Below are 26,099 nucleotides of genomic sequence, written 5' to 3'. Positions count from 1 at the left end.
ACATCGAGATTGAAATGAAGCATATGATTCCTGAATGACATAAAACAACAATGGCAATTGTAAAATTTGTACAACATACAAAATCATAAAGTAATTAATGGGATAGGAGGGAGTAGCAAAAAGCCATAGGCCTATCATGGCTCCTCCCTGATTGACATTCACTACTGATTTTCCAATCAACTTTCGAGATTTCAAGAAACGATTATTATCAACCAGATCAATCAAACAAGTAAAAAAAAAACACATCAAACAACTACTTCATTAGAAATAAATTGAATTTTGCCCAAATTTAAAAGGAGTAGAATTTTTTTAAGTATTATCGCATTATGAACTCTCTCCTATACTTTGGGTTTTTTCAGACATTTAAAATTTGCAATTGCTGAATAGATAGGGGATGTACATATATGGACTTGTATAGAATTTCATATGTTATATTATATATAATATTTCAGAAGTCTCTTATAATCATGTTAGAATTGAATTTGAATGAGAATATGTTTTGATGACTCCCATATCCATTTTTTTTTCAGCTTCGATGTTCCTGATCGTCTGACCGGCATATCAGGTTTAGAGGAGCTCCGAGCAATCAGCCCTTCTAGAAAATGGAACTTTGTAGAGGTGACTTATATAAAACATATCCTAAGGGGCATATTAAGGGATGTAGAATGAAATGATGTTCAGAATTTCAATAAAATCAAAAGATCTTTCAGTGTTGCTGTATTTAAGATGTTTGGGGCGTCGGGAAGTGGGTTGCTATTCACCTTATACAGTACTGTATGTGCAAAAAGTTAAAAGAAATGATATTTATCATAAAAACAGCAACAAATATTGAAATGAAGACACAGTTCAAATTCAAAACCTTTCTTTCATAATTACTACCAAAATGATTCATTCAATTGGAACAGGCATGACAGTTTCAGTACTTTGGTAAATTGTGCTTACTTTAAATGCGAGTATATCAAATAGGCCAAATACAGTATAAGATGAAAAGAATATGTTTGACACAAATCGAGTAAGCCTTTTACCTGAAAATGTACTTTCAATCTGTTTGAAATCAGTTATCCATTGTTTAAAAATCTTTTGTTGTTCCCCTGGTAATTCTTCTCACTCATCGGCAAAACCTTTTCTTTATTCCTCCTCTCCCCTCTGTTTCTCTGTTTTAATCTCCTCTCCTACCCTCTCTCTCTCTCTCTCTGCCTTTCCAATATATCCTTTCCACTATTTCCCTCTCTCCCCCTCCCTTCTCTCTCTCTCTCTTCTCCTCAACTACCAGATCGATGTCACTTTGGAAGAACTCCAAGCAATGAGGTGAGCACAGCAATCAAAACCATGTCGTTTCTTGGCACAGTTTCTTTCCGAGCAGCTGCCTATTGCGATGACAGATGAAGGGAGTAACTAGGGGTTTATGCATGCTTTTCGAGCAGCTTCAAGTTAAAATGATGGTGTCAAAGTTGGGTTTTAGATTGAAAGAGATGAAACCATTATTGCCGTAGAGTAAATACGTGGAGATCGTGCTCAGATTTCTGAGTTTATTTTTAGCCACCTCGGCGAACTTATGAACTGTGTAGTTGTTTTTGTTAGAAAAACAAACGCCACGCATGATGTAAGCCATTGACTAAAGTCATTTGAGCAAGAAATGTAAAAAAAACAATAGAAAAAAGACAGTTTTATAATGAACCCATGAAAACTAGGTGAAATATCCTGTGTCTAAATATCTAATGTTGTGATCTATTGACAAAAGTCATTTGAGCAAATACAAAACAAAAAGCATAGATTTATATTGATTAGTGAACCCATGAAAACTAGGTGATTTATTTGGAAAAAGAACATCTGGGCCCCTTTTTACAAAGAGTTGCGATGATAGCCAGCAAAGTCAACATAGAAAAATGCATGTATGTTCAAAAACTCTTCTAGATATGAATGTATATCCATAAATTCGTTGATTTCTTGACAATTTAGCGTGTTCTCCTTTGTTTACAATTTCCTGTATAAAAAATTATGACACTGATGGATTTCCATAGAGTAACGATTGATTGGATCAACCGTAACTCTTTGTAAGATGGGGCCCAGAACTTGAGGCTCCTTTCTCACAATTCCCTTGGGTAATACACATATGTTAACTGGTATTATTTTCACCACTACATTATTTTTTTCACTGCACCCATTTCACTATTAAACTGTCATGATTGTCAGTAGGAACAACATTAAAGCTAAATGAAAGTAGTTGCAGTAAAACACTGATTTCATGAGAAAGTCTGTAAAACCAAGGTTAAGTATTACTATATCATCGTGGATCTAGATCTGGTACAGTTACATAAACTGAACTTGGTGAAATCATAAAATCTAAGCTGAAAAAACGATCACACTAAAGATCGCCAACACAGATAGGCACACGTTGGACAGTGTATATTTTTATTGCTGAAATAAAGACCCGATGGAAGTGCCCAAATCCGCGCTTATTTTGCTTATTTCTCAGCAATTACACAATTTCTTCCCGAATCCTTTGGCACATATTTTTTATTCATACAAACAGACACTTTGGTGGTCATTTTATTGGATTCTCTAATTTGTTACCACAACTGGCATTTATCTTTAACATTTATCTAAAGTTATCACCATGTAATATTGTTTTGCTGCAATCATCATTGCTGTAAGTTCACCCTGACTATAGGTTGATTTTAATAAAAGCAGAAAAAATAAATAAAAATTGTTGGTAAAAATGAAATGAAAATTCATCAAAGAATAACAGAGTTATGAAATTTTTAAGTTTCTATTCTGTGATGTCACAGACGAGCAGCCCCTCAATATGTCACATGATATTTTTTTTTAGTGCAATTTTCTCAAAATATTGAAAGTGATATTTTTGTGCAGACACATCTTTCCCTTCCCCTTCTGTAGGTAAAATATATTTCAATCACCATGTTCCTTTTTTCGATGGATATTGTGGAATTTGTATTACATGATATACATGTATGATGAAGCTGCTCGCAGTGAAGTCACAAACAAAAGCAACTTTAACCATTCTAAACTTTTCTTATACTTTAGGGTTTTCAGCAAACCTTCACCAATATTTTCTCTATTTTTTATGCATTTATTAAACCCAACTCACCAGCAGGGTGATCTTCCCCTTTAAAATCACTTTATTCACTGCCATATCCGCACATCAAATCCACCCATGTGGCTAATCTTCATAATGTCTATTATTCATTTCAATAATTCATTCTTCAATAGGAATGTTTACTTAAGAGATTAATTTGAATGTATGAATTTTTTTCCTGAGACCTAGAAAGTTATGTATTCATTTTAACTTGTTAGATGTTAATAAAATAAATACTTGGAGTCCAGTTTGCAAATTCAATTCAATTCATTTATTTAATACTTTCATTAAAAACAGACATAGTACAGAGACACAACATAGACAAGATATAAAACAAATAATTATGACAATAAAAAGTAAGCAAACAATGTAAAAAAAAAACCAGAATGAAGAATTACTTTTACTCGGACAGACCTGAAGGTATGAGGAGTGAAAGGAAGCCTGAGCCTTATATAAAAGCCAAGCTCTAAACATATAAACCAAAACATATATCACTGATTTAAACAAAAGATAAGGATTTAAGGTACTGCACATTCATACATGTACATAACATCATCAACACCTATTTACGAATTTGAACGTGCACACACACATTTTATTGAGTATGAATTACCAGTGAATAGTTTTGAAGTAGAAAAAGTTTCATTTTCCTTTTAAAATAATTTAATGTTGGGCTTGGATTTTATTTCTATTGGTATAGTATTCCAGATTTTGGGACCCCTGAAAAATATATTATTTTATATATTCATCTGCATGAATTCCCTTTTGCTATAGGAGGGGGTACGATGTCCGGACATCTTTTAGAAGATAGAAAATGTCTATTGCTCCAGTTTTTCTCAAGAGTCATGCACAAAATAGCGAAAGTAATTGTGGATGTTTGTGCTTTGTAATATTGTCTGATATTATTTACAATTGATTAATGAAATACTTATTGCTAGATCCTAGCATACCTGATAGCGTGCTGTTAAGTTATCAAAAACGACCTCTGTTTGATAAGTATGCATAAAATTTTGATAAAATTTTATAGTCTACAGGTTTGTTTTAGGTCTGAACATCAAATCTGCTTGTTGAGATATGTTCCCAACTTCTACACTCCCTTGCTTTGGGATTTTAAAATGTTTATGAGAGATTTCCAGGAACATCCACGCCCACTGTGCAAACGGATATTGAATAACAAGATGACAGATATTTCATTCCCATTTATTTCTTTGTTTGCTGAAAGAGATTATTGCCAAATGCTTCACATCACATCCTATTTTTTCATCTTTTGTTCCATAATCTAAAAGTCATTATTTTATTTTCTATCATCATTTTGACATTTTTCATCCTGGCAAGCAGTTTATCATACCAAGTGTAAAACCAGATTTTTTGCGAGCACGTACAAGTACACGATCAAGGTCGTAATTGTCTTGAGTTGATTGCCAAGAATACTTGATAATTTATTAAGGAGCCATTGTTCTCATTTTGGCAGAATGTTCTGCTAATTGACATCTGCCTGACATTCAGAAGCTATATGTCAAACAATGGTTGTTTTTTCAAAAATCCAACTCATGTTGGAAGAATTTTTTTTCCAAGAATCCAGGAGATTATGAGCAAACAGTTGGATGGAGATCCTAAGCTTCATATTGGATTGCTTAAAGGGATGGTCCAGGCTGAAAATATTTATATCTTAATACATAGAGTAGAATTCACTGAGCAAAATGCCGAAGATTTCATCAAAATCGGATAACAAATGATAAAGTTATTGAAGTTTAAAGTTTAGCAATACTTTGTGAAAACAGTCGTCATGAATATTCTTTAGGTGGGCTGATGATGTCACATCCCCACTTTCTGTTTTCTTATGTCATTACTTAAAATCATATTTTTTTCATTATTTCATACTTGTGTGAATAATATGTCTTCCTTATAATGAAATAAGTTGCAGCAATAAATATCTATTGCACTAAATCAGTTGTCAATCCAATTTTTCTAGTTCTTGGAGGAAAAAAAATGAATAAACCTAATTTCATATAATAAAATACAAAAGAATAAGTGGGGATGTGACATCATCAGCCCACCTAATGAATATTATGACGACTGTTTTCATAAAATATTGCTAAACTTTAAAATTCAATAACTATTTATTAAGCTATTAATATTTTCAGCCCGGACCATCCATTTAAAGCTGAATATGAACCAACATTTATCGTAAAATTAGGAGAAAGGGACATTGTTATTTGACATTCTTCAAGATTTTAATATTTTCAAAGATGGGACTGAGGGCAGCTTTTCCTATTTTGAAGGAGTGATTTCAAATAATAGGTTGAATGGCTAATGCAATGTAGCCTATTAAAACTTAATTGTGAACAAATTTAACAATGAAACTCTGTTTTAATTGTACAAGTAGCGTTGTATTCAAATGCACTTTCTGTATCCGTTTTGAATTGTTAATAGTTTGATAATGTGGTTAATAACGAATAAGGTAATAAGACCTAGTATAATTGACCAAACTTAGTCACAACTAACATCAGTCAAACTTTATACCAACGAAAAGTGACAGAAGGCTAGTCTGTGTATTTTGATTTATGATTTTCAAATTATCTTGCTAATGAGCAAAAAGTAACATGTAATGGATATGAATAATGAAGAATACATACATGTACATTTCCATTCAGTTAAGTTGTTGGATTCTTGAATACAATCTACTGTTAGACCTTTAAGAACTCGGAACATATTGAAATTTGGCAGAAGCCACATGAATGTGATGTAACCGCAATTCCTCAGGGATTTGGACGTGAGCCAGAAACAAACCAAAGATGTCCTGAACATCTGGAAGGCGTTACCATGAAGATTCCCCAAGCTATTGTTGTGGAAAGTATGAGAGGAGGATTCCTGCCAAAAATGGAGTATTGTATGGATAAAAGTGCATAGTATGGAATATACTTTTCTTTTTTCTTTCTTGTTCTTTGTAGTTGTCATCTTTTTTTTTTGCTTTCTTTTATTTATCATTCTCCTCCTCTTGGGTTCTTTGCTTATGCAACTTGTTCTCCTAATCTGTTTTGGGTTTTTTTTCCTTCATTTTCTTCTCTCTTCCTTTCCCTTTCTCACTATCTTCATCACCATTACTATCATCATATTCTTCTTCTCTTTCTCCTTTTTCTTTTTTCTTCTCCTCTTTTTCCTTCTTCTCCTCTTTTTCCTTCTTCTCCCTCTCCTTCTCCTCGTTTGGGTTCTATTGCTTGTGCAACTTGTTCTCCTATTCTGCGTCTTTTTTGTTTTCTTCTCTTCCTTTTCCTTTTTCACCTCCTTCTCCTTCTTCACCTCCATTTCTCCCTATTCTTCTTCTTCCTTCCTCTTTTTCCTATTCTTCTTCTTCTTTGTCTCCATCTTGTTTTTTTTCTTCTTCCTCTTCTTCCTCTTTTTTTTCTTCCTCTTTTTCCCATTCTTTTTCTTCTTCTTTCTCTTCCTCTTCTTCTTCTTCCTCTTCTTCTTCCTCTTCTTCTTTCTTCCTCTTTCGTCATTATCCTCCTCTTTTTTTACCATTTCTTTCTCCTCTTTTTCTTATTTCAATAGGGCAGGCTACATGTATGTATGAAGTCATTGATAATCACTGATACAGAATATAAATATTTCATTACAGTAACAATACAATCAAATTCACCTTGAGTGTTTCTATGTAGTTGCCTACTGATTACATCTAATGATGAGTGGTATGTTACATATAAGATAACCTGTGATTGTCTTTGATCTTTCGTGTACAGATCTGTCAGTTTTCCTCATCTAGACTATATATCTTTTTCAGCTTAACACTTAATCTTGAAATAATTAGGCAAACAAAAAATCATTCCTTTGTTTACTATACATTGTGCATGCATTGGTAATCAGTTTGTATTGACACTTATTCATACCGTGTGCCTAGAGGTACAACAACGTACAGTCAACAAACTTATCGCTGTAGGTCCAACCAGTTATGCCTACTAATCTTTACCCTCAAGATACTTTTCTGGATGATAGTATTAGTTGTCGCGCTAGTAGTACATGGGGCAACACACTGTTAGCAAAGATAGTACATGGTGCATCAAACTTTCATTGTGTACATGTTCCAGATATGAACATGTATCGTAGATGGAAGCTGTTGACTTGAAAATCAGTGAAACACAGAATGCCACTGTGTTGTTCACAGGCATATTTATTACAATATAGTGATTCATTTTTCACCAATTGCACAAACATTTTTCATTTATGGACTGTAGGGGAAGGTGGGGTAAGTTGAGCATAGGGGCAAGTTGAGCCACCACCCCCAGGCCAAAAATGAATGAGTCAGACATTGGGGTGGTGTAATGTATTGATGACCCATTACTTAACCCTTAACCCCACCACATTGTTTTCAACTTTGAAACAAAAATTACTTATTAAGAGGGAAAAATGCAAAGTTCAGCCAAAAAAAGTAAAAAAAGGGTGTGAAAACGATCAGTGCTTTTTACCCACACACGTCTTTAAATATAAGAAAGAAATAAGAACAATATTGTTAGTCCAGGTATGGATCTTCATTCTTGTCATAGTCTTTTACATGATTGATGCATAAGAAATGCGTGGATGTGAAAATATCGCATTAAGTTTGGACTGGGGTAATTTGAGCCAGCCAACATGGGGCAAGTTGAGCCATGGTAATTCATATGGTAATGTATAATAGAAATAAACAAACCTTAAAAAGCCATTGATATGCAGACAGAAAGGAGCAAATTAATATGACAGTTTTGCTTTTAGAGGATGTTAGTATTTATCGAGAATTAGGAAGTGAAAAGACTTTAAATAAAAAATTGACATGCTGGTTCTTCCCGCATACATTTTGTACATAGTTTTGTGACTCAACTTACCCCAAAAGGTGGGGCAAGTTGAGCCATTTGACATCGTTTTTTTTCAAAGTTCACAATGACATTCAGTGTGGGGGTAGAAAGTTCCGTCTAGGTGAAAAATATTTCCCAAGAATCAAATTTAAAGGCAAGGTACTTATTTCTACAATATTATTAGTCGTATCAATTCTAACATGCAAAATGCAAGAAGTGTCACAACTTACATGTACCCCGCCTTCCCGTACTACAAATGTCTTTGAATGTTTTTTACAGATAAATGGCACTATACTAATCCTGTTCATCATCATCGTCTATCCATTCTCTTTTTTCCACTGCAGGTCTGAGCATTTGTGCCATCTGATCTATCCTCAAGATACTGTCCTGGACGACAGCATCGGCTGCGCCATCTGGTTTGCTGCCAGGGGTCTAGGCAGACTGATCAATCCCAGACCTCACAGAGCGAACTGCCTTGAAGAATCCTACAACAGCCCTGCTAAGGTATGCTTCTTGATAATCTTGCTGAATCTGTTATTCCTCCACCTACCTTTGGTGGGTCTCCGGTGGCATGTTTCAGGGATGTCCTGTTCTGTCCGTCTGTCTCTTTTTGTTTCAGCATTCAATTAAAAAAATGTTTGAAGTGACAGTTTCAAACTTGGTTTGCTAATACATGGAAGCAAAGATATTCTGATCAGATTCTTTGGTCACAAGGTCAAAGGTCATTGTTAGTTACATGGAAGTTACCATTGGATGGCAAAGTTATGATTCTTTTATGCCAAATGACCCTGGTCACGAAAGGTTTATACATGTACGTACTTAGGGGATATGATTAGAAGATTAGTTCCAGCATACATGTACATGTACATGAAATGTATGTTGTTTTTATAACTTTTGAGATCATTTTCTAGAGGACCTATTGGGTTCACTGAATAAGTTCTTTATATATCCAAAAATACATATATATATATATATTTGGGTGTGGTTTTATTTGATATCGTTGAATTTCTAATAATTATAATGATTTTCAGTATTTATAATAATTTTCAGTATTTATAATAATTTTCAGTGAAATTTACTGACAAAACTCCTCTTGAAACGCTTCCCATGAATTAACTGTGTTCATACATGTACATAAATCCATGCATATTTTGTTAAGTTCTATTTCCAATAAGTTATTCAACATTCAGGTTTTTTCATGTTCAAAGAATGCAATGAATATGTCAGTGCGTGACACTGGCACCGGTCCGACGGTCCCAGACCAGTAAAAATTGCTGTCGGGCCAGTAGCTTTTCAGAAATAGCCAGATTTACTGGTCTGACATGACCAGTAAAAAATATATCAAATTATCAATATAAATGATCTTTTCTCCTCTTTAGTTAATAATAAAAATGGCTTTGGCATCTTAAAAAATGGCTTTCCAAAATTGAGAAATGGTTCTCATGAATTGTGTTGTGTGTGTGTGTGTTCTGTTTTTTTTTTGGAGGGGGGGGGGCAATAAAAGCAATAAAAGATAGCAAAATAAACAAATCTTTATTCATGTTTTTCTTTATTTTGAGGGACCAGTGAATTTAAGGTTTGAACCAGTAAAAAATTGAAAAACTGGGTACCTTACTAGTCCGACATGAACAGGTTGGACCAGTAGAAAAAAGGGTTAGTGTGGAGCCCTGAATATGTGTATGCTTATCAGGCAGTGACCTCAAAAAGCTTTTTTTCCCCTCCAAACAATGTGGAATTATTATATGAGATTGTTGCACTCTCTGCATCAACATTATTTGATGTTTATGATGATGAGATGACACTATGTTCTCTCGCTGGGATGATAACATCCAACATTCTTTGTCTTTAATGACCCCCTCGCTGGGGTATCAGACATTCCGGTTCAGTTTATCACGTCATCCCAGAGTAGGTTTCAAATTGAATACGTGAGAACAATGAGTACAAGAAAGACCCAAGTCCGTCCTGATTCTTTTGGAGTAAATCAAGAAAAACAGCATGGATTTTGTGCATGTCCTGTGAGTAACGTTGGTCAGTTTTTCATTCATTTACGACACTTTGGGCTGAAATCGCAGGATGTAAATTACACACAAGATCGGGTCATGTACATGTACATGACTGCAGAAGCACCAAAATCCCATGTTAAACTCTACTTGATCACGAGATTGGCTTGGGTCGTTCTGGCGCTCGATGGTGCTGCATTGTCTTTGTTTCACTCCATCTTGTGGATCGCAAAGGCAACCATTAACCCCTGCTGAACTTGTCCACTAATTGTTTTGAGATGCTGGTCTGTGAAAGGACTTTTATGACACATGTGTCAAGACAGTAGTCTTAAATTATAGTAAGATTTCATCTCGTTTCATTTATGTCCACAACAACAGCATCCTTAATACAGTTTGTTCATCTCAAATCATGAAAAGTACAATTCAAATTGCATTGGAAATATGGTAGGCTACCTCATGCAGTCGCTGTATTTGATGTATAGCATCATGAGCTGGATATGTTAGTTCCTGGGTTTTATTAAATGACACTTCAAAGTTACGTTGACTTACTATGATAAATGCAGTCATTGAACATGATGAATGACATGAGTGACTAGAATGGTGATAGCCCTTATCAGTTCTTTGGGAGACATCAAAGTGACACTTCCAAGTGACTCTTATTTGCTTTGCTGTCTATCTGTACCTGATATATCTATGAGATAAGGATAGCCCTTATCACAATAATGCTTCAAGTTTAAATACTCTGCTTGCTTTGCCAGTCATTGTGTGTAATATTAATGAAAAAATGATGACCCGTAATTGGTTTTGGGGACGCATCAAAGTGACACGTCAAAGTCGCTCCTGTTTACTTTGTTAACGGCAATCAAAGTGTACATAATATCACGTTAATGAAATGAGGAAAGCCCATATCAAAATGACACTTCAAGGCATTCCATGGGCTTGATACATTCATGGAATCATGGAAAAAATGATGGCCCTTATCAACTTATCAATTCTTTGGGCACATCGAAGGAACACTTCAAGCTTAATCGTGTACACTGCACTGTATTTAATGAGATAGGGATAGCCCTTATCTGCAATGACACTTCAAGTTTAATACTCTGCTTGCTTTGGCAGTCATTGTATGTATAACGTTAATTGGAAATTTACCCAGGTGCAGAACATATGTCCAGTGTCCTTGTGTGCCAGAAGTTTACCTGTGTGTTTATATTGTTGGGGGTAAAAATGAAGAAAAAAGTTTATAATAGTAGAGCAAGCATTTTATTTTTTTTCAGGTAGAACAGAAATCTTGTATAGCTACATGTGTCACAATCTTGTGAAAATGAAAATGAAAAAAAAATGAAATCCATGTTCTATTATTCGAAATAGAAATCCGAAATATAAAGACTCTGAAAATTCACTTGCCCGATTGATTGTGCACCCAGCAGCCACTGTGCAGCGCCAGATCGACATTGCTCTATCCTTAACTCGTTGAGTGCCAAACAGTGTAGCAGCGACACCCATCTTCTTAAAGATTTGTTTTTACCTGACACGATGGATGCTCTAACAACTGAGCCAACACACTTATGAACATGTAGATAAGATAGAGTGTATTTGTAATATTAATTTCATTAATTTATCAATATTTTCTAAACCTTGTCCATACATGTAGGTTGTGTTGGTAGGCATGGGTGCTGATGAGCAGCTAGCTGGTTACTCAAGACACAGATCAAAGTTCAAGTAAGTTTGTTAAAAAATCATTTGAAGGGGTGTTAAAGCTCTATTGGCTAAGCCTTGGTCTTCAAGTTTGAAAGTTCTGGGTTCAAATCTTAATTGTAAATAACTGGAAGATGTATACCATGTGAAGATGATGATGATGGTGGTGGTGTTGGTGATGGTGGTTTTGATGATGACAGTGATGACGACGACAACAACAATGTTGATTATGGTGATGATGGTGCCTAATGATAATGATGAATAATATTATGGTGATGATGATTGTAATCATGACAATGATTGTGATTGTGATAAGAATTATGATTATGATGATAATGATGATCATGATGATGAGGATGGTGATGATGATGGTGATCATGATCATGATGATGATGGTGATCATGATCATGATGATGTTGGTGATAAGCAAAGGGTCTAGACTGTATTTTTTAAAGTTATAATGACTTATCTCTTATCTACATGTATAACTTGCAATTTTGCAATGAAATGCATGACTTTCATTTGATGTTGGGACCTTAAATTGAATTACGATCCATTGCGAGTTTCTTGCAACACCCCAAAGTCAAAAGCTGCTCTTGGAAGCACCCTTGGAATGGAGAGAGATCCAGGGACAAGGCCTGGGAGCGTTTCAAGTCCTGTTTCATCTGACAGTTACCATAGTAACAGTGCGTCTCAGCCAATCAGAATCAAGGAAATTTGTCAGATCTGACAACTTGTCAAAAGAAACATGTTGATGAAATGGTCCCCTGGGCACTCACAAATTGGTTAACTGATAAATGACTGATGACCCACTGATGGAAGTACCTTTATAGCATATAAAGGCAGCTGTGCGGGGATCGCTACACCATGCTATTCCATTGTGGGACATCGTGGTCTAGTGGTTAATATTCTCATCTTTCAATCTGAGGGACATTGGTTCAATTCCCAGCCATGGCGTGTTTTCCTTCTGCAAGAAATTTACCCACATCACACTGCACTCAACCCAGGCTAGGTAAATGGGTACCAGCAGGAAGTAATTCCTCAAAAAGCTGTGAGCACCGGAATGGGTAGACTAGCTTAGCCGGGGTAATATAGGAGCACCTAACTAGGTGGATATGTGCACTTTACAAATACTACTTTATTATTATTATTCAAATAATGATGTTGATGGTGATGTTCAATTGGAATATGTATTAATGTACATGCAGTTATTGAATGCATGGGTTAGCAATAATGGCCGTTTCTTTTTTTTATCCTTCAGGTCAGAAGGTTGGCGTGGTCTCTTAGAAGAAATTAAGATGGAGGTGGATCGCATCTCTGCTCGTAATCTTGGTAGAGATGACAGGTTAGTATTGACATTCAGCTAGGAGTACTCCAGGCTGAAAATGATATGATTTTAATGAATAGTGTGGTAAAATCTGACAAACTAAACACTGAAAATGGCATTAAAATCGGACAAGGAGTTTTTACTCCTTGGAGTTTTTACTTTTTAAAGCATTGCATTGTTTCGGTGAAACAGGTTCGATGCATATCTTCATGACAATAAGCAAACTGATGATGTCATATCCCCACTTGTTCTTTTGTATTAAAGTATACAACATTATGTTCATTCAAATTTCGTCCCCCAAGAATTAAAAAAAAATGGATTGGAAACAAATTTATTGCATTAGATATTCATTGCTGCAACTTCTTTTATTGTAAGGAAGACATATCATACATGTACATGCATTTATGAAAATATGCAATAATTATGATTTCATGTAATAACGTAAGAAATAGAAAAATGTGAGGCATGACAGGACATCTTCAGCCCACCTAATGCATATTCATGACAACATGTATATAACTGTTTTCACAAAATATTGCTAAATTAAAAAACAAATATATGTATTCGTTATTTGTTTTCAGAGTTTGATGAAGTTTTCAGCATTTTGCGCGGTGAATTTTACGCTATTTGTTTAGATATAATAAAAAGTACCCCTTTAAGTAATACATGTGGTATGCAGTAATTTCTATTTTTAACGGATTGAAAGGAGTTAAAGTTATCCATTTCTATAGGCACAGAATGCCCCCTCCCCCCTTTACAGAAAGCCTGTATAGATGAAATAAAAACAATTGTACAACGCCTACTTAGCTTGTTGTACGCGAGCAAATGGGAGGCTGAATGTCAAACATTCGTACCGTTGCACAAAAGACGTACCATCCAAAATGTACCGTCCAAAATGTACCGTTGCACGGCTTTAGGAGGTGACGTCACAATACGATTCAATTCATTGCGCTCAGTAAAAATGCAGGTGCAATACGCGTATAGCCTGCTGGCTAAATGCGCAATGCATGCCCGAGGTGTTCGCTTGTGGGATTTTGCTTTTCGCTTTTCATATTTTTGCTCCCTTTTCATAGATTACTGCAGGAAAAACTCTTTGTTTTTTCATAAATTCGCTAAACTCCGAGGCGTTGTACAACACAAATAGCGAATATTCTTATTCGTGCAATGGTGCGAGATTTCGCATTCGGTGAAAGAAAGAAACACTCTATTCAACTCGGCTAACGCCTCGTTGAATAGAGCATCTTTTTTTCACCTCATGCGAAATCTCGCACCATCGCACTCATGCCTATTCGCTATTTGTATACTATTCCATTTGACTAGTCAGACCATTGGGGGAGGACTTAATATTTATGTTAAATCACTTGGATGGGAGATATATTTCATTCTCTTTTGTTAATCAGATTATTTTTTCAGCAGGTGTTTCTTCATTTATTGTTAATGATAATGAAAAAAATATCAATAAGGATTTAATACATAAAACATACAAACTTATTGATCAAATTACAAATGTGACAGTTACATGATAATAACTATAGATAATAGAAATTTGAATGCAGTGGCCAGCTATCATACACAAGAAGCGTAGATGAATAGCAGCCAGGGGAAAAATATTAAATACATTACTTAACTTTCAAACACTGAAAGGTGAAACTTCACTTATCTAAGAGAAGGCAGTGTTGGAAAAAAAAAATCGATAAGTAGAAGTGATTTGATATACATGTATACCAGTACTCGTGTGTAATTCTTGTCATCCTCTTTCAGACAGATATAGAGCAGGTGCGCCCAATGGAATATGTGTGTGTGTATTTGAGTTTTGTCAGACGTGTATCAATCAGATATGATTATTTACGTCTGGGACTGACCTTTAACATCACCATCCGAAAGACGTGACCAGGGCTCGAACCTCGAACCTCTGCATCAATTTGTAACTTCCCCACAGCTTGGATTACAGGCGCACGCCTGTGGCCCAATGTGGCCCAATGGAATAGTATTTATTATTTATCAGACTCAAGAGGGCAGCATTGTATTTCACAAATTTCTGACCTGGTTACAGTTTACGACCCTTAAGTTACACCAGACACCTGTGTTGTGTTAGTTCATTAACCACATGATCCGTGTATTCACCAATCCTCTTGCTATTACTAATGGGATCCACCCCCCCCTTTTCACAAGCAGTGACTTTTATAAGAGCATTGTTTATTTTTATTGCCTTTTTGAGACATCTATGTATGTTCAGAGACAATTGTGGGGAGTCCCTAATGGCCGACTTGTTTACTTGTATGACGGGATCATGTGCGGAGTCACTGTGTGAAGTGTAATGAGGTCTAACGTGTCTCGGGAGTAATGTTAAGAATGTGGGCTATTGACACGTGTTCATGGTTTAGTGTCAGCTCGTAAATCACCTCTAGTTGTTCGAATGTGTCATAACTTCCTGTGTTAGTAGTCTTTCTTATCTGCAAGTTGGATTCTTCTATTGCCCCTATTCCCAAAGATACACATCAACATCATTTTTTTTTTGCTTTGTTTTTTTTTTTCTTCCTTTTTTTGATAATTCATTTGAAATTTGTTCTCTTTAAATCAATAAAAACCAGAAAAATATATATTTACACAGACTTCATTAAGCTCACTTGTGATTGTGTTCCTTGTCTATTACAATTTAATCTTTATGCTCCTCCATTTTTTTCATACCTTTATTGTTTGCAGGGAGGGTCCGTTTCCGTTGGAGATATTTAAAAAAAATAACTTTGAGACCCCTCTTAGAAATCACTTTCAAAATCAATATTCTTTCTATAAAAAACACTTTGATTTAAAATCATGAAGTCAAATGGTTTAATAATGTGCCTACTTTTTAGAAAATCTCTGTTTAACATGAAAGTTTGTTTAAAAGTTGTTAAATCCATGTCAATAATCTTTATTTTTTCATAAAAGTGTGATCATAATTATACAGCATTGATGAGCGTTCCATGTTAAGTTCAGGTTCTTGTACAAGCTACTCTGTTTCCTTATTAGATCAGATAAAGCATTGATTTTGTCACTTTAAAATGCTGTACTATAGTTTTAAAAGACAAACCTGAATTTCTTTCATTGTAATTTCCATTATTATTATTTGAGAAGTGAAGATCTAAGCTGATGTTTGAAAATGATACTACCAATACCATCGTCTGATTATATTCAAAGGCCATGTTGAATTTTCTCATCTTGCTGTTTATAACCTATACAACATATTCCATTTTGTTGTTTGGTTTGGGGGATTGTATATGTTTATTGACTATCCATGCATATTTCATCTCAGCTTTGATATTTTATCTTCAAAATATGCTAAAAATGCTCTTTGCATTTTGAATTGCCACCTTGACATTAGTTGTATTAAGTAGCTTTCTTTTTTCTTTTGAAGTATTTATTTGAAGGTGCCCATTTTCGTTTGCGCTTCGCTTGTGCTAAGTCTATCATTGATCTGTTTGTACGTTTAGTTTCAACTTTAACTATGAATTTCAATGTCAAACCGTTCTGTACATACATTATGCATTTTGTATGCATAATGTATGCAATATGTTTATTATTATTCAGGGCACCATGGAAGATCATTGCTTATTGGTGAATGGGCTACCCTGACAAAGTATCAGAAATAGATAGATAAATAAATAAATGAATAAGTAAATAAATAATTTAATTTTCTCATTTCAAATCTTCTGTACTTTCTGTAGAGTAATATCTGATCATGGAAGAGAGTCTCGGCTACCCTACCTAGATGAAGACGTTGTCTCCTTTCTCAACAGTCTTCCTATTAACCTCAAGGTATGTCCAACTGAAGTTGCAAGTTATTGAAATTATTTGAATTCATTTATGATTATTTGAATTTATTTGAAATTATTAGACAATTTTTAGACAATTTTTAAAAATTATTTGAAATTCATTTGTGACTATTTGAAATAGTCTGAAATTATTTGAAATTATTCATGACTATTTGAAATATGGCAAAAAGAAGCTGCTGAAAACTGCTTATCTAATAAAAGAGAGCCAATGGAGTAAATTATAAAGTCAAAAAGGGGCCTAAGCTTTCGATCCTAGCAGAATCTTCGTCGGAGGCAAAATGACAAACATATAAAGTGGAACAACCATAATATAGACCACAAACAAGCTACAGCAACACTAGAAACAAGGAGACAAAAGGGGCATTAGTGAGTAGAGAAGACCAATCAGGTTAGTGAAGGGGATGAAAGAAAAGGAGTAGGCAGACACAAAGGGAAGTTAGTGTAAGTAAGGCCAAGAGGGATTAAGATAATGAGGCAGGCAACATCAAACAGGATCTGGAACAAAACAGTGATAGAGGGATGAATAACTAGAGAATTAGTGAGAGGTGGGTCAAACAGGTTACAAAGAAAGGCTTAATAAACTGGTGCATACATGTAAGAGGGGGGGGGGGGGGGAAAGAAGAAAAAGAATGGGGAACAACTGATAATGTGCAAAAGACATATAAGTATATATGATAAAGCATTAAACCAACTAAGAGAAGAAGGTAAGTGTAAATATGTATCTATAAGTGATATGTATATAAATATATCCAAAAAAGAAATGTATATGAAAAAATATATAAATATATACACATATGGTGTAACTGATATGGTAATCCGCTAGGTGTGATGGGAAAAAACATAAGACTATATAGTAGGAAAGAAAAAAAATCTGTATATGTGAAAAAGAGGAAGCAAATTGCCTAAAAAGGTAAAAGCAAATATAGAAGAGAGGGGGTGTATTATGAAGAAACCATAGTATACATGTAAATAAGCAAATGTGGTAAATCTAAAAGAGGTGAGTGGAGAAAAAACAAATATATATTTATCACTTGATAAAGAGTTGCAGCGGCACTCGAAAGCTCGTGAACTTGTAAGCTAGTGAACACTTTTTGCGAGAGTGATCACGAATTTCCTAGAAAGCCAGTGAACACTTTTTGCGAGAGTGATCACGAATTTCCTTGTTGACCATAGTAGATTGCGAGACAAATGAATACCCTCTAGCGATTATATATATATATATATAATAATTATTATATCGCCTGAATAAGGAAGGAAAAATTGGAGCTGAGCTTGTATGAGATATGGGAGGAAAGTAGAGTAAGAAACTATAATGTAACTATTCAAAAGAGCTGAGGGGAAAAATTATATGTACATATAAATTGAAAGTGGATAGGAAAGAAAAATCAGTCGTTCCCCTCTTGGATGTTCAGGCCATGAGGTTGGGTGGTGCGAAGTCGTCTCATCCAGAGCTTCTCCCTGCTAGTACGGACTGAGTCAGGACGGGTACCTAAAGATTCGATGCCCTGTAGCACACTCAAGAAACGATTCTACGGGCACAGATCCACCGTCAACACAGCAAAGCTGGACACTCCAGTTGGCCGCCATTTTAACCTCCCCAACCACTCCATCACTGACATGATGCTACAGGGCATCGAATCTTTAGGTACCCGTCCTGACTCAGTCCGTACTAGCAGGGAGAAGCTCTGGATGAGACGACTTCGCACCACCCAACCTCATGGCCTGAACATCCAAGAGGGGAACAACTGATTTTTCTTTCCTATCCACTTTCAATTTATATATACATATAATTTTTCCCCTCAGCTCTTTTGAATAGTTACATTATAGTTTCTTACTCTACTTTCCTCCCATATCTCATACAAGCTCAGCTCCAATTTTTCCTTCCTTATTCAGGCGATATAATAATTATTATATATATATATATATAATCGCTAGAGGGTATTCATTTGTCTCGCAATCTACTATGGTCAACAAGGAAATTCGTGATCACTCTCGCAAAAAGTGTTCACTGGCTTTCTAGGAAATTCGTGATCACTCTCGCAAAAAGTGTTCACTAGCTTACAAGTTCACGAGCTTTCGAGTGCCGCTGCAACTCTTTATCAAGTGATAAATATATATTTGTTTTTTCTCCACTCACCTCTTTTAGATTTACCACATTTGCTTATTTACATGTATACTATGGTTTCTTCATAATACACCCCCTCTCTTCTATATTTGCTTTTACCTTTTTAGGCAATTTGCTTCCTCTTTTTCACATATACAGATTTTTTTTCTTTCCTACTATATAGTCTTATGTTTTTTCCCATCACACCTAGCGGATTACCATATCAGTTACACCATATGTGTATATATTTATATATTTTTTCATATACATTTCTTTTTTGGATATATTTATATACATATCACTTATAGATACATATTTACACTTACCTTCTTCTCTTAGTTGGTTTAATGCTTTATCATATATACTTATATGTCTTTTGCACATTATCAGTTGTTCCCCATTCTTTTTCTTCTTTCCCCCCCCCCCCCCTCTTACATGTATGCACCAGTTTATTAAGCCTTTCTTTGTAACCTGTTTGACCCACCTCTCACTAATTCTCTAGTTATTCATCCCTCTATCACTGTTTTGTTCCAGATCCTGTTTGATGTTGCCTGCCTCATTATCTTAATCCCTCTTGGCCTTACTTACACTAACTTCCCTTTGTGTCTGCCTACTCCTTTTCTTTCATCCCCTTCACTAACCTGATTGGTCTTCTCTACTCACTAATGCCCCATTTGTCTCCTTGTTTCTAGTGTTGCTGTAGCTTGTTTGTGGTCTATATTATGGTTGTTCCACTTTATATGTTTGTCATTTTGCCTCCGACGAAGATTCTGCTAGGATCGAAAGCTTAGGCCCCTTTTTGACTTTACTATTTGAAATAGTCTAATTTTTTTTGAATTTATTTGACAATTTTTTTAATTTCTTGAAATCATTTGTGATTATTTTGAATTAATTGAAATTATTTGAAAATGTTTGAAATTAGTTGTAAATTATTGAAATTTGAAATTTCATTCAAACCTGTAAATACTTAGATTTATGTCCAACTAAAAGTTGCAAATCACCAAAATTATTTGAAATCATTGCGATTATTTTAAATTTTTGATATTATTTGAAAATATTTGAAATTAGTTGTAAATTATTGAAATTTGAAATTCCATTCACACCCTGTCTATACATGTACTTCAAGGTATGTCCAACTAAAAGTTGCAAATTATTGAAATTTAAACTATTTATGATTATTTAGAATTGTTTGAAAATTATTTGAAATAAGTTGTAAATTATTTTCAAATGAATTATTTTTTTATTATTTGTAATTAGTTGTAAAATATTTGAAATTGAGAGATGATAATTGTTTCTTTACACAAATCAAGTAATTGTAATGATTAACCTCTTGAGAATTTAGCCTACTGTGTTACTTGCCTGGGGATGGGGGCGTTTCAGCCCCTTTAGTATTTTTCATGATAAATCCGTTGTGCAAACTTCTTTCAACCTATTGTGAGGTTGGATACATAATTATAAATTATGCAACATTATGAAAGTGCATGTCAGACCAAAATTGCTCAAAAACATGATTTCATGTACAAAGTCAGTTGCCAATTTAGGAGTCAATTTTAAACACCAATAATGTTCTTTATATTTCTTGTCTGATTTCTTTCAAACTTTCACCATTTAGTTTTACTTATTTGTTTTTCTCTCACTCAACATTTTATGACCAATGTTTGGATTCCTCTTTAATGTCATACTACAATAAAAAGTAGATACAGTGTGTCATGTTAAAGTGAAGGGTTCTATCGATGAATATGCATTTTTTTTGTCCATCTTACCATTACAGGCTGATTTAAATCTTCCAAGAGGGGTTGGTGAGAAGCTTCTTCTGAGAGTTGCAGCCCAGCGTCTTGGCCTGGGCGCATCTTCAAAGCTACCAAAGAGGGCGATTCAGTTTGGATCCAGGATTGCCAAGCTTGAGAACAACAGAGAGAAGGCCTCTGACCGATGCAACAGACTTGAGCAACAGGTTGACTGAGGGTTCACTGAACAGCATCTCGGGTTGGATGTGTCCTCAAAGGTCCAAAGAGGGAAATACAGTTCCGATCCAGAATCGCCAAGCTAGACAACAGCAGAGAGAAGGCTTCTGGCCCATGTAACAGACGGGAGTAACAAATAGACTGAGATTTGCAGAACAGTGTCTTTGCTCTGGAGTATTCTCAGAGCTGCAAAAGAGAGCTGTCCAGTTCTGGTCCAAGATTGACAAGATTGGAAACAACTGAGAGAAGCCGTCTGACTGATGCAACAGACTTGAGCAATGAGGAGACTGTGTGTTGCAGAACGGAGTCTTGGCCCTAGAGTACATGTATTCTCAGAGCTGCCAAATGACTGGAGCAACAACTAGTAAACTGAGAGTTGCCTCCATAGAGCTTCCAAAGAAAGCAGATCAGTTTGGATCAGGGATTGCCAAGCTTTAGATCAACAGAGAAGGCTTGTGACAGATGCAGCAGACTAGAACACCAAATAGACTGAGGGATGCTGAATAGCACTTTGACCCAGATTTTCTATACACTTAGAAAGCTACAGAAGAGACCTGTTCTGTTCTGCGCCAATCTTTAGAACAACAGAGAGGAGGCCTGTGACAAATGTGACAGACTTGAACAACAGGTTTACTGAGGGTTGCTGCTTGCCATCTGGCCTAGAGCTGATCTTAATGGACCAAAGTGGGATATCCACTGTCGATACTGGATAGACTTAAAAGGCAGGGTGATTGAAGATTTCTGCTCACTCTCTTTTGCTTGTGGCGTCATCATGCGACCAGTTAAAGCTTACTCTGAAGTCCAATGAAAGATCACATTGAGTGAAATCAAGGGTTTAGCTCAGGCAGGTGGAATAGACTCCAGTAGAAAGATGGAGGAGGTTGAAGTGTTATATGAGGAGAAAGCATTATCAAGTTGATAAACACATAATTTATTGCATTATAAATTAGGAGAATACCTGTAAGGAAATTTCAAAACAACTGAATTTTTCAATTGTTCTTTTAAAGTTGATTGAGCAAAAGGAAATGGCTTTGAATAATATGGTAAACTAATACAATTTCAAATAGTGGAATGTTTTTCCATGTATTTTTTTTTTGGGGGGGGGGTTGTATTTCACCCAACATCTCATCTGCATCGAAAGAATACATGCGATTCTATGTATTTTGCAGGTAAATTAAGTAATGTTGAGGGGTACAATTCTCGTCTTCCAGTCAGAGGGACGTGTGTTCAAATCCCAGCCATGGCGTGTTTTCCTTCAGCAAGAAATTTACCCACATTGTGCTGCACTCAACCCAGGCGAGGTGAGTGGATACACGGCAGGATTAATTCATTGAATGCACCAAGAGCCTTTTAGTAGCTGGAGCTACTAACAGCTGGGGTAATATATAGTGCGCCATTGAATAGGCAACAAGATAATTGGGCCCTTCATAATTGGTATATATTATTATTAATTTTGATTTAATATATTCCATTATTTCCAATTGGTCTAATGCCAATACTTCTAATTACCAATTTGGTCTATCATCAATCCGTCCACTATCCACATGGTCTAATTGCCATTTCGTCCACTCACCATTTCGTCTAATAACCAGTTGGTCCAATAGCCATTTAGTCCATAAACTGTTTGGTCTAATTGGATAAGTGTTTATTGGGTGAAATGAATGAAAAGAGAATGGGTATTAGACCAACTGGTTATTAGACAAAATGGTCATAGATGAACTGGTGATTAGACGAAGTGATTATTGGACCAAATGGTTATTGGACCAAATGGTTGTTAGACGAAATGTTGATGGACGGAATGGTATTAGACTAAATGAAGGTAGACCATGTGATTTATTTATTTATTTCACATCATTGTACAGGGTAACCAATTCAGCTATACACGATAAAAATCATTAACAATGATAAAAAGCTGGTTTGCAATCGGGCCCTGTTAATCAAGATACATACAAATTATAAAGTACATGATATGCAAAATATACAAGAAATAAATCTTTAAAAATCCCAATTTAACCCTCTGTGCCGTCAGCAGATTCATCAGAAACACACAGAAGCACCCAAACCCACACACACACCCCATCACACTCTACAGACTCGTTACTTACTTGTAACATATAATAAATAATTTAACATTATGATTACATAATGATGAGTGGACGAGTTGGTAATAGACGAATCAGCAGTTTACCTATTTCACATACCTAGAATGTTGCTATCTGAATGGAGAAATTGGATCACATGATTAACGAAACAAGATGTTTCTGCTGTTCACTGATCTCTCAAGTATTAAAACAGCTATAACACATTGATCATGTCCGGGGAATGTGCAATGTGAAAGTGTATTGTATGCCCTCATCATAATGATCTGAATGGGTGATTTGTCGAAACCCAGTCATGTTACCAAAGATAGTTCCAGCCAATTTCGTGAAATTAGGCAGAAATGCCTTGGATTCTGACGTCCGGCAACACAAGCTGGGATTAGTACCCGAGCCGTAAGTGCTACTAACATTATTTATGGCCTAAATCAAAAGCATGATTTTATATTTGATAACAATACCAGCTTTATCAAATGTTATTAACAATTTCTTACTTGAAGATTGGGATTCCTTATTCAATATTGTAATTCATCTCAACATAATTTTTATTCAGCTTTTCAGAATGGTAGCAGCATTCAAAATTCCCAAATCGCCTCGAAATGGTAGTTAGTCCCATCACCTTAACCAATGGTCATCATTTTCATACTGTCTGCTAAATTTTGATTATGATTAGCTTGTTCTCAAGTTGTGAATAAACCGCATGAATTCTTTCAATCTATGTAGATTGTCCAAAACCTTAGAACAAATGCATAAATTACAAACTAACTCATAGAAGTGGTGAATCATGTCTTTGTGACCAAGGACCAAGACTACATTGACATGCTTTCGGATAATTGCTTCAAACCATTTATGGTGAAATTCTGATTGCAACAGTGTTTTCCTCAGACTTTGGTTATCTATGTTCCTTGACTGATCTCATTCTTGAACCAATGAAGTCATGTCTATTTATATGTCAACTAGAATATGGCAGGCCATATATCACCCCAAAGGTATTTTGTTTCAATAGCTAAATTTGTGAAATACAGATGCTGTTTTAATTTTCTTACTGTTAACTTATTAACAAACACTTTTTGTGTAAATTTGTACCACAATTTAATCAAATTTATTAGAAATACTGTCACATTAAATGCAACAGTATTTAGATATTGGTACTCTATCTATATCTGGATTGGGTCAAGATATTTTCCTATCTTGCCTTCTGGCAGTCTGCTCAATCAAGAATCAAATGATTTGTCTATGTCTTGGAATATTTTTTGTATTAAAAGAATGTCATTAAAATGCCTGAGAAGATGTATAAATTACAAGTATTATCATATGTTTGTGGTGCTGAATATACATGTAGATTGTTTTCAGAAAGCGCATGTTCTGTTAAGTAAGGTTCAGGTTTGGATGGAAATATTATTTTAAAATGTTAGAATTTAGAGTTCTAGCTATAGCCCACCCCCCCCCCCCCAACAAAAAATAAATAAATAATAATAATAATGAAATATAAAAATGAAATAAATAAAAAATAAGATAATAAATCAAATGAATAAATAAGTAAATGAAATTTAGATAAATCTTAAATTTTCCAGCAATTTAAGTAATGATTTTATTAAATGAAATGACATAGAAGAGATGAGATCAGGATTTGAGAAGGGATATTTGATTGGAGAAAGAAAGAGGGAAAGACAGCAAGACAAAGGAAGGGTGAGGAATTAGAAGAAGGGAGAAAGAAAAGAGAGGAGAGAAGAAAGAGAGAGCAAAAAGGGAGAGTAGGAAGGTGGAGGAAGAAAGGAGAGAGAGAAGAGAAGTGAGAGAAAAGAAAGAGAAACACGTTGAAAAGTGGATGGAATATGAAAATTAGGGTGTTTTCACACTGCGACACAAAACGCTTTCAAGAACATAGAAAATCTATTATCAAATGCCCCTCATGACAATGAGCGACCAAGAAGTCTTTGTTGAAAATTTGTGAATCAAAGCAGCAGCTTCGTTCTGGACTGGTCAAACAACAAATTTGCAATTCGTTGTCAGCTCCAAAACTTAGGACGAAACTGGTGTTCCGGTCCACCAGTTTTCGACAAAGACTTCCCAGCTGTTCATTGCCATTTGATTGGCATTTTAATACATTTACTGTGTTCTTGATCCGTTCTGCGTCACGGTTGCAAAAACTCGCTAATGATGCAAGATTCGGAGCTACAAACAAGATGAAAATAACTGAGGGACATATTTTCACCGTAACACTGGAATTCTATTAAAAGAAACTCAAGACTACGCCCCCCCCCCCCGGGGGGGGGGCAGTCAAATGTATTGCTGTACACATGCGTAACCAAATTATTTCCAAACACCCCCCTAAACGAGTTTTTTTCTCTGTGTGAAAATAACCCCCTAAATGAGTTTTTCGCGAGCTTTGTTTACACATTTTGGCTCCTAAACAAGTTGTAGCTAGAATATGACCCCGGGGAAAATGCTTGGGGAAAAAACATACCCTAGACACGATTGGCTAGTCTTTAAAAAAAAAGCTTTGGAAAAAAAACATATCCTAAATACGTTTGACCCCGCAATTGACCATTGACCAGTCTTTCAAAACCATCCTTTTTCTTGAAAATCAGTGTTTTTGATACCCTTAACGAGTGCACGCGCGGCCAGCGTCCAAAACTGAAAAAAGCCTTTCAACGCGTTTTTTTTTTTTTTTTTTGTCACGCATGTGTACAGCAATATATTTGACTGCTCCCACCCCCCCCCCCCCCCCGGCCCCACGCCACTTTGAACAATTTCGGATATGTGAAGTATGAGATTTCACCTTTTTTTCACAAACGTTTTAAAAAAGGGTGTTTTTATAAGTGAAATTATGTATTTTAAGATAATGGGCATGGCCATGTTTATGGTATTTTGCCTTTAATTTGAAGAGGGGAACACATAGAGTTGGATAAAGCGCTTTATCCAACTCTATGGGGGAACATATCGATAAAGCAATTATAATAATTTTGTAAAAGAGGGCGCTAGACTGCTTTACATGATTTGACAGAGGAAAAAAGTGGAGTATCGAAGTTTTTGCCATTATGGGTCTTGAGCACACACTCTATACCCCCCCCCCCCTTCTCTCTTTCCATAGTCCCTATCTCCGATGTTGTTTTTATAAATAAACTCCTAAAAAAGTTTGGAAATCTGAGTTTGAACATTAATTTCTCCCAACTCC

General features: G+C 35.4%; 1 protein-coding gene across 1 annotated transcript in view; it reads left to right on the top strand.

Moving 5' to 3' along the window:
- LOC129271927 (uncharacterized) overlaps positions 1–24,225 on the top strand; it is a 31,907-nt gene extending 7,682 nt beyond the window's left edge. The window contains exons 4-10 of the mRNA XM_064107050.1: positions 531–618; positions 1,274–1,308; positions 8,268–8,427; positions 11,575–11,642; positions 12,880–12,963; positions 16,650–16,740; positions 20,633–24,225. Of these exons, the coding sequence (XP_063963120.1) occupies positions 531–618; positions 1,274–1,308; positions 8,268–8,427; positions 11,575–11,642; positions 12,880–12,963; positions 16,650–16,740; positions 20,633–20,824 (718 nt within the window). The 3' untranslated portion in view covers positions 20,825–24,225. The remainder of the gene's footprint in view (positions 1–530; positions 619–1,273; positions 1,309–8,267; positions 8,428–11,574; positions 11,643–12,879; positions 12,964–16,649; positions 16,741–20,632) is intronic.
- Positions 24,226–26,099: the final 1,874 nt, after the last annotated feature.

This window comes from Lytechinus pictus, chromosome 11, assembly GCF_037042905.1.
Source record: "Lytechinus pictus isolate F3 Inbred chromosome 11, Lp3.0, whole genome shotgun sequence".
In the NCBI taxonomy this organism is placed as follows: Eukaryota; Metazoa; Echinodermata; class Echinoidea; order Temnopleuroida; family Toxopneustidae; genus Lytechinus; species Lytechinus pictus.
The sequence above is the reverse complement of the archived record's forward strand: the minus strand, read 5'-3'. Positions and strand labels throughout refer to the sequence as shown.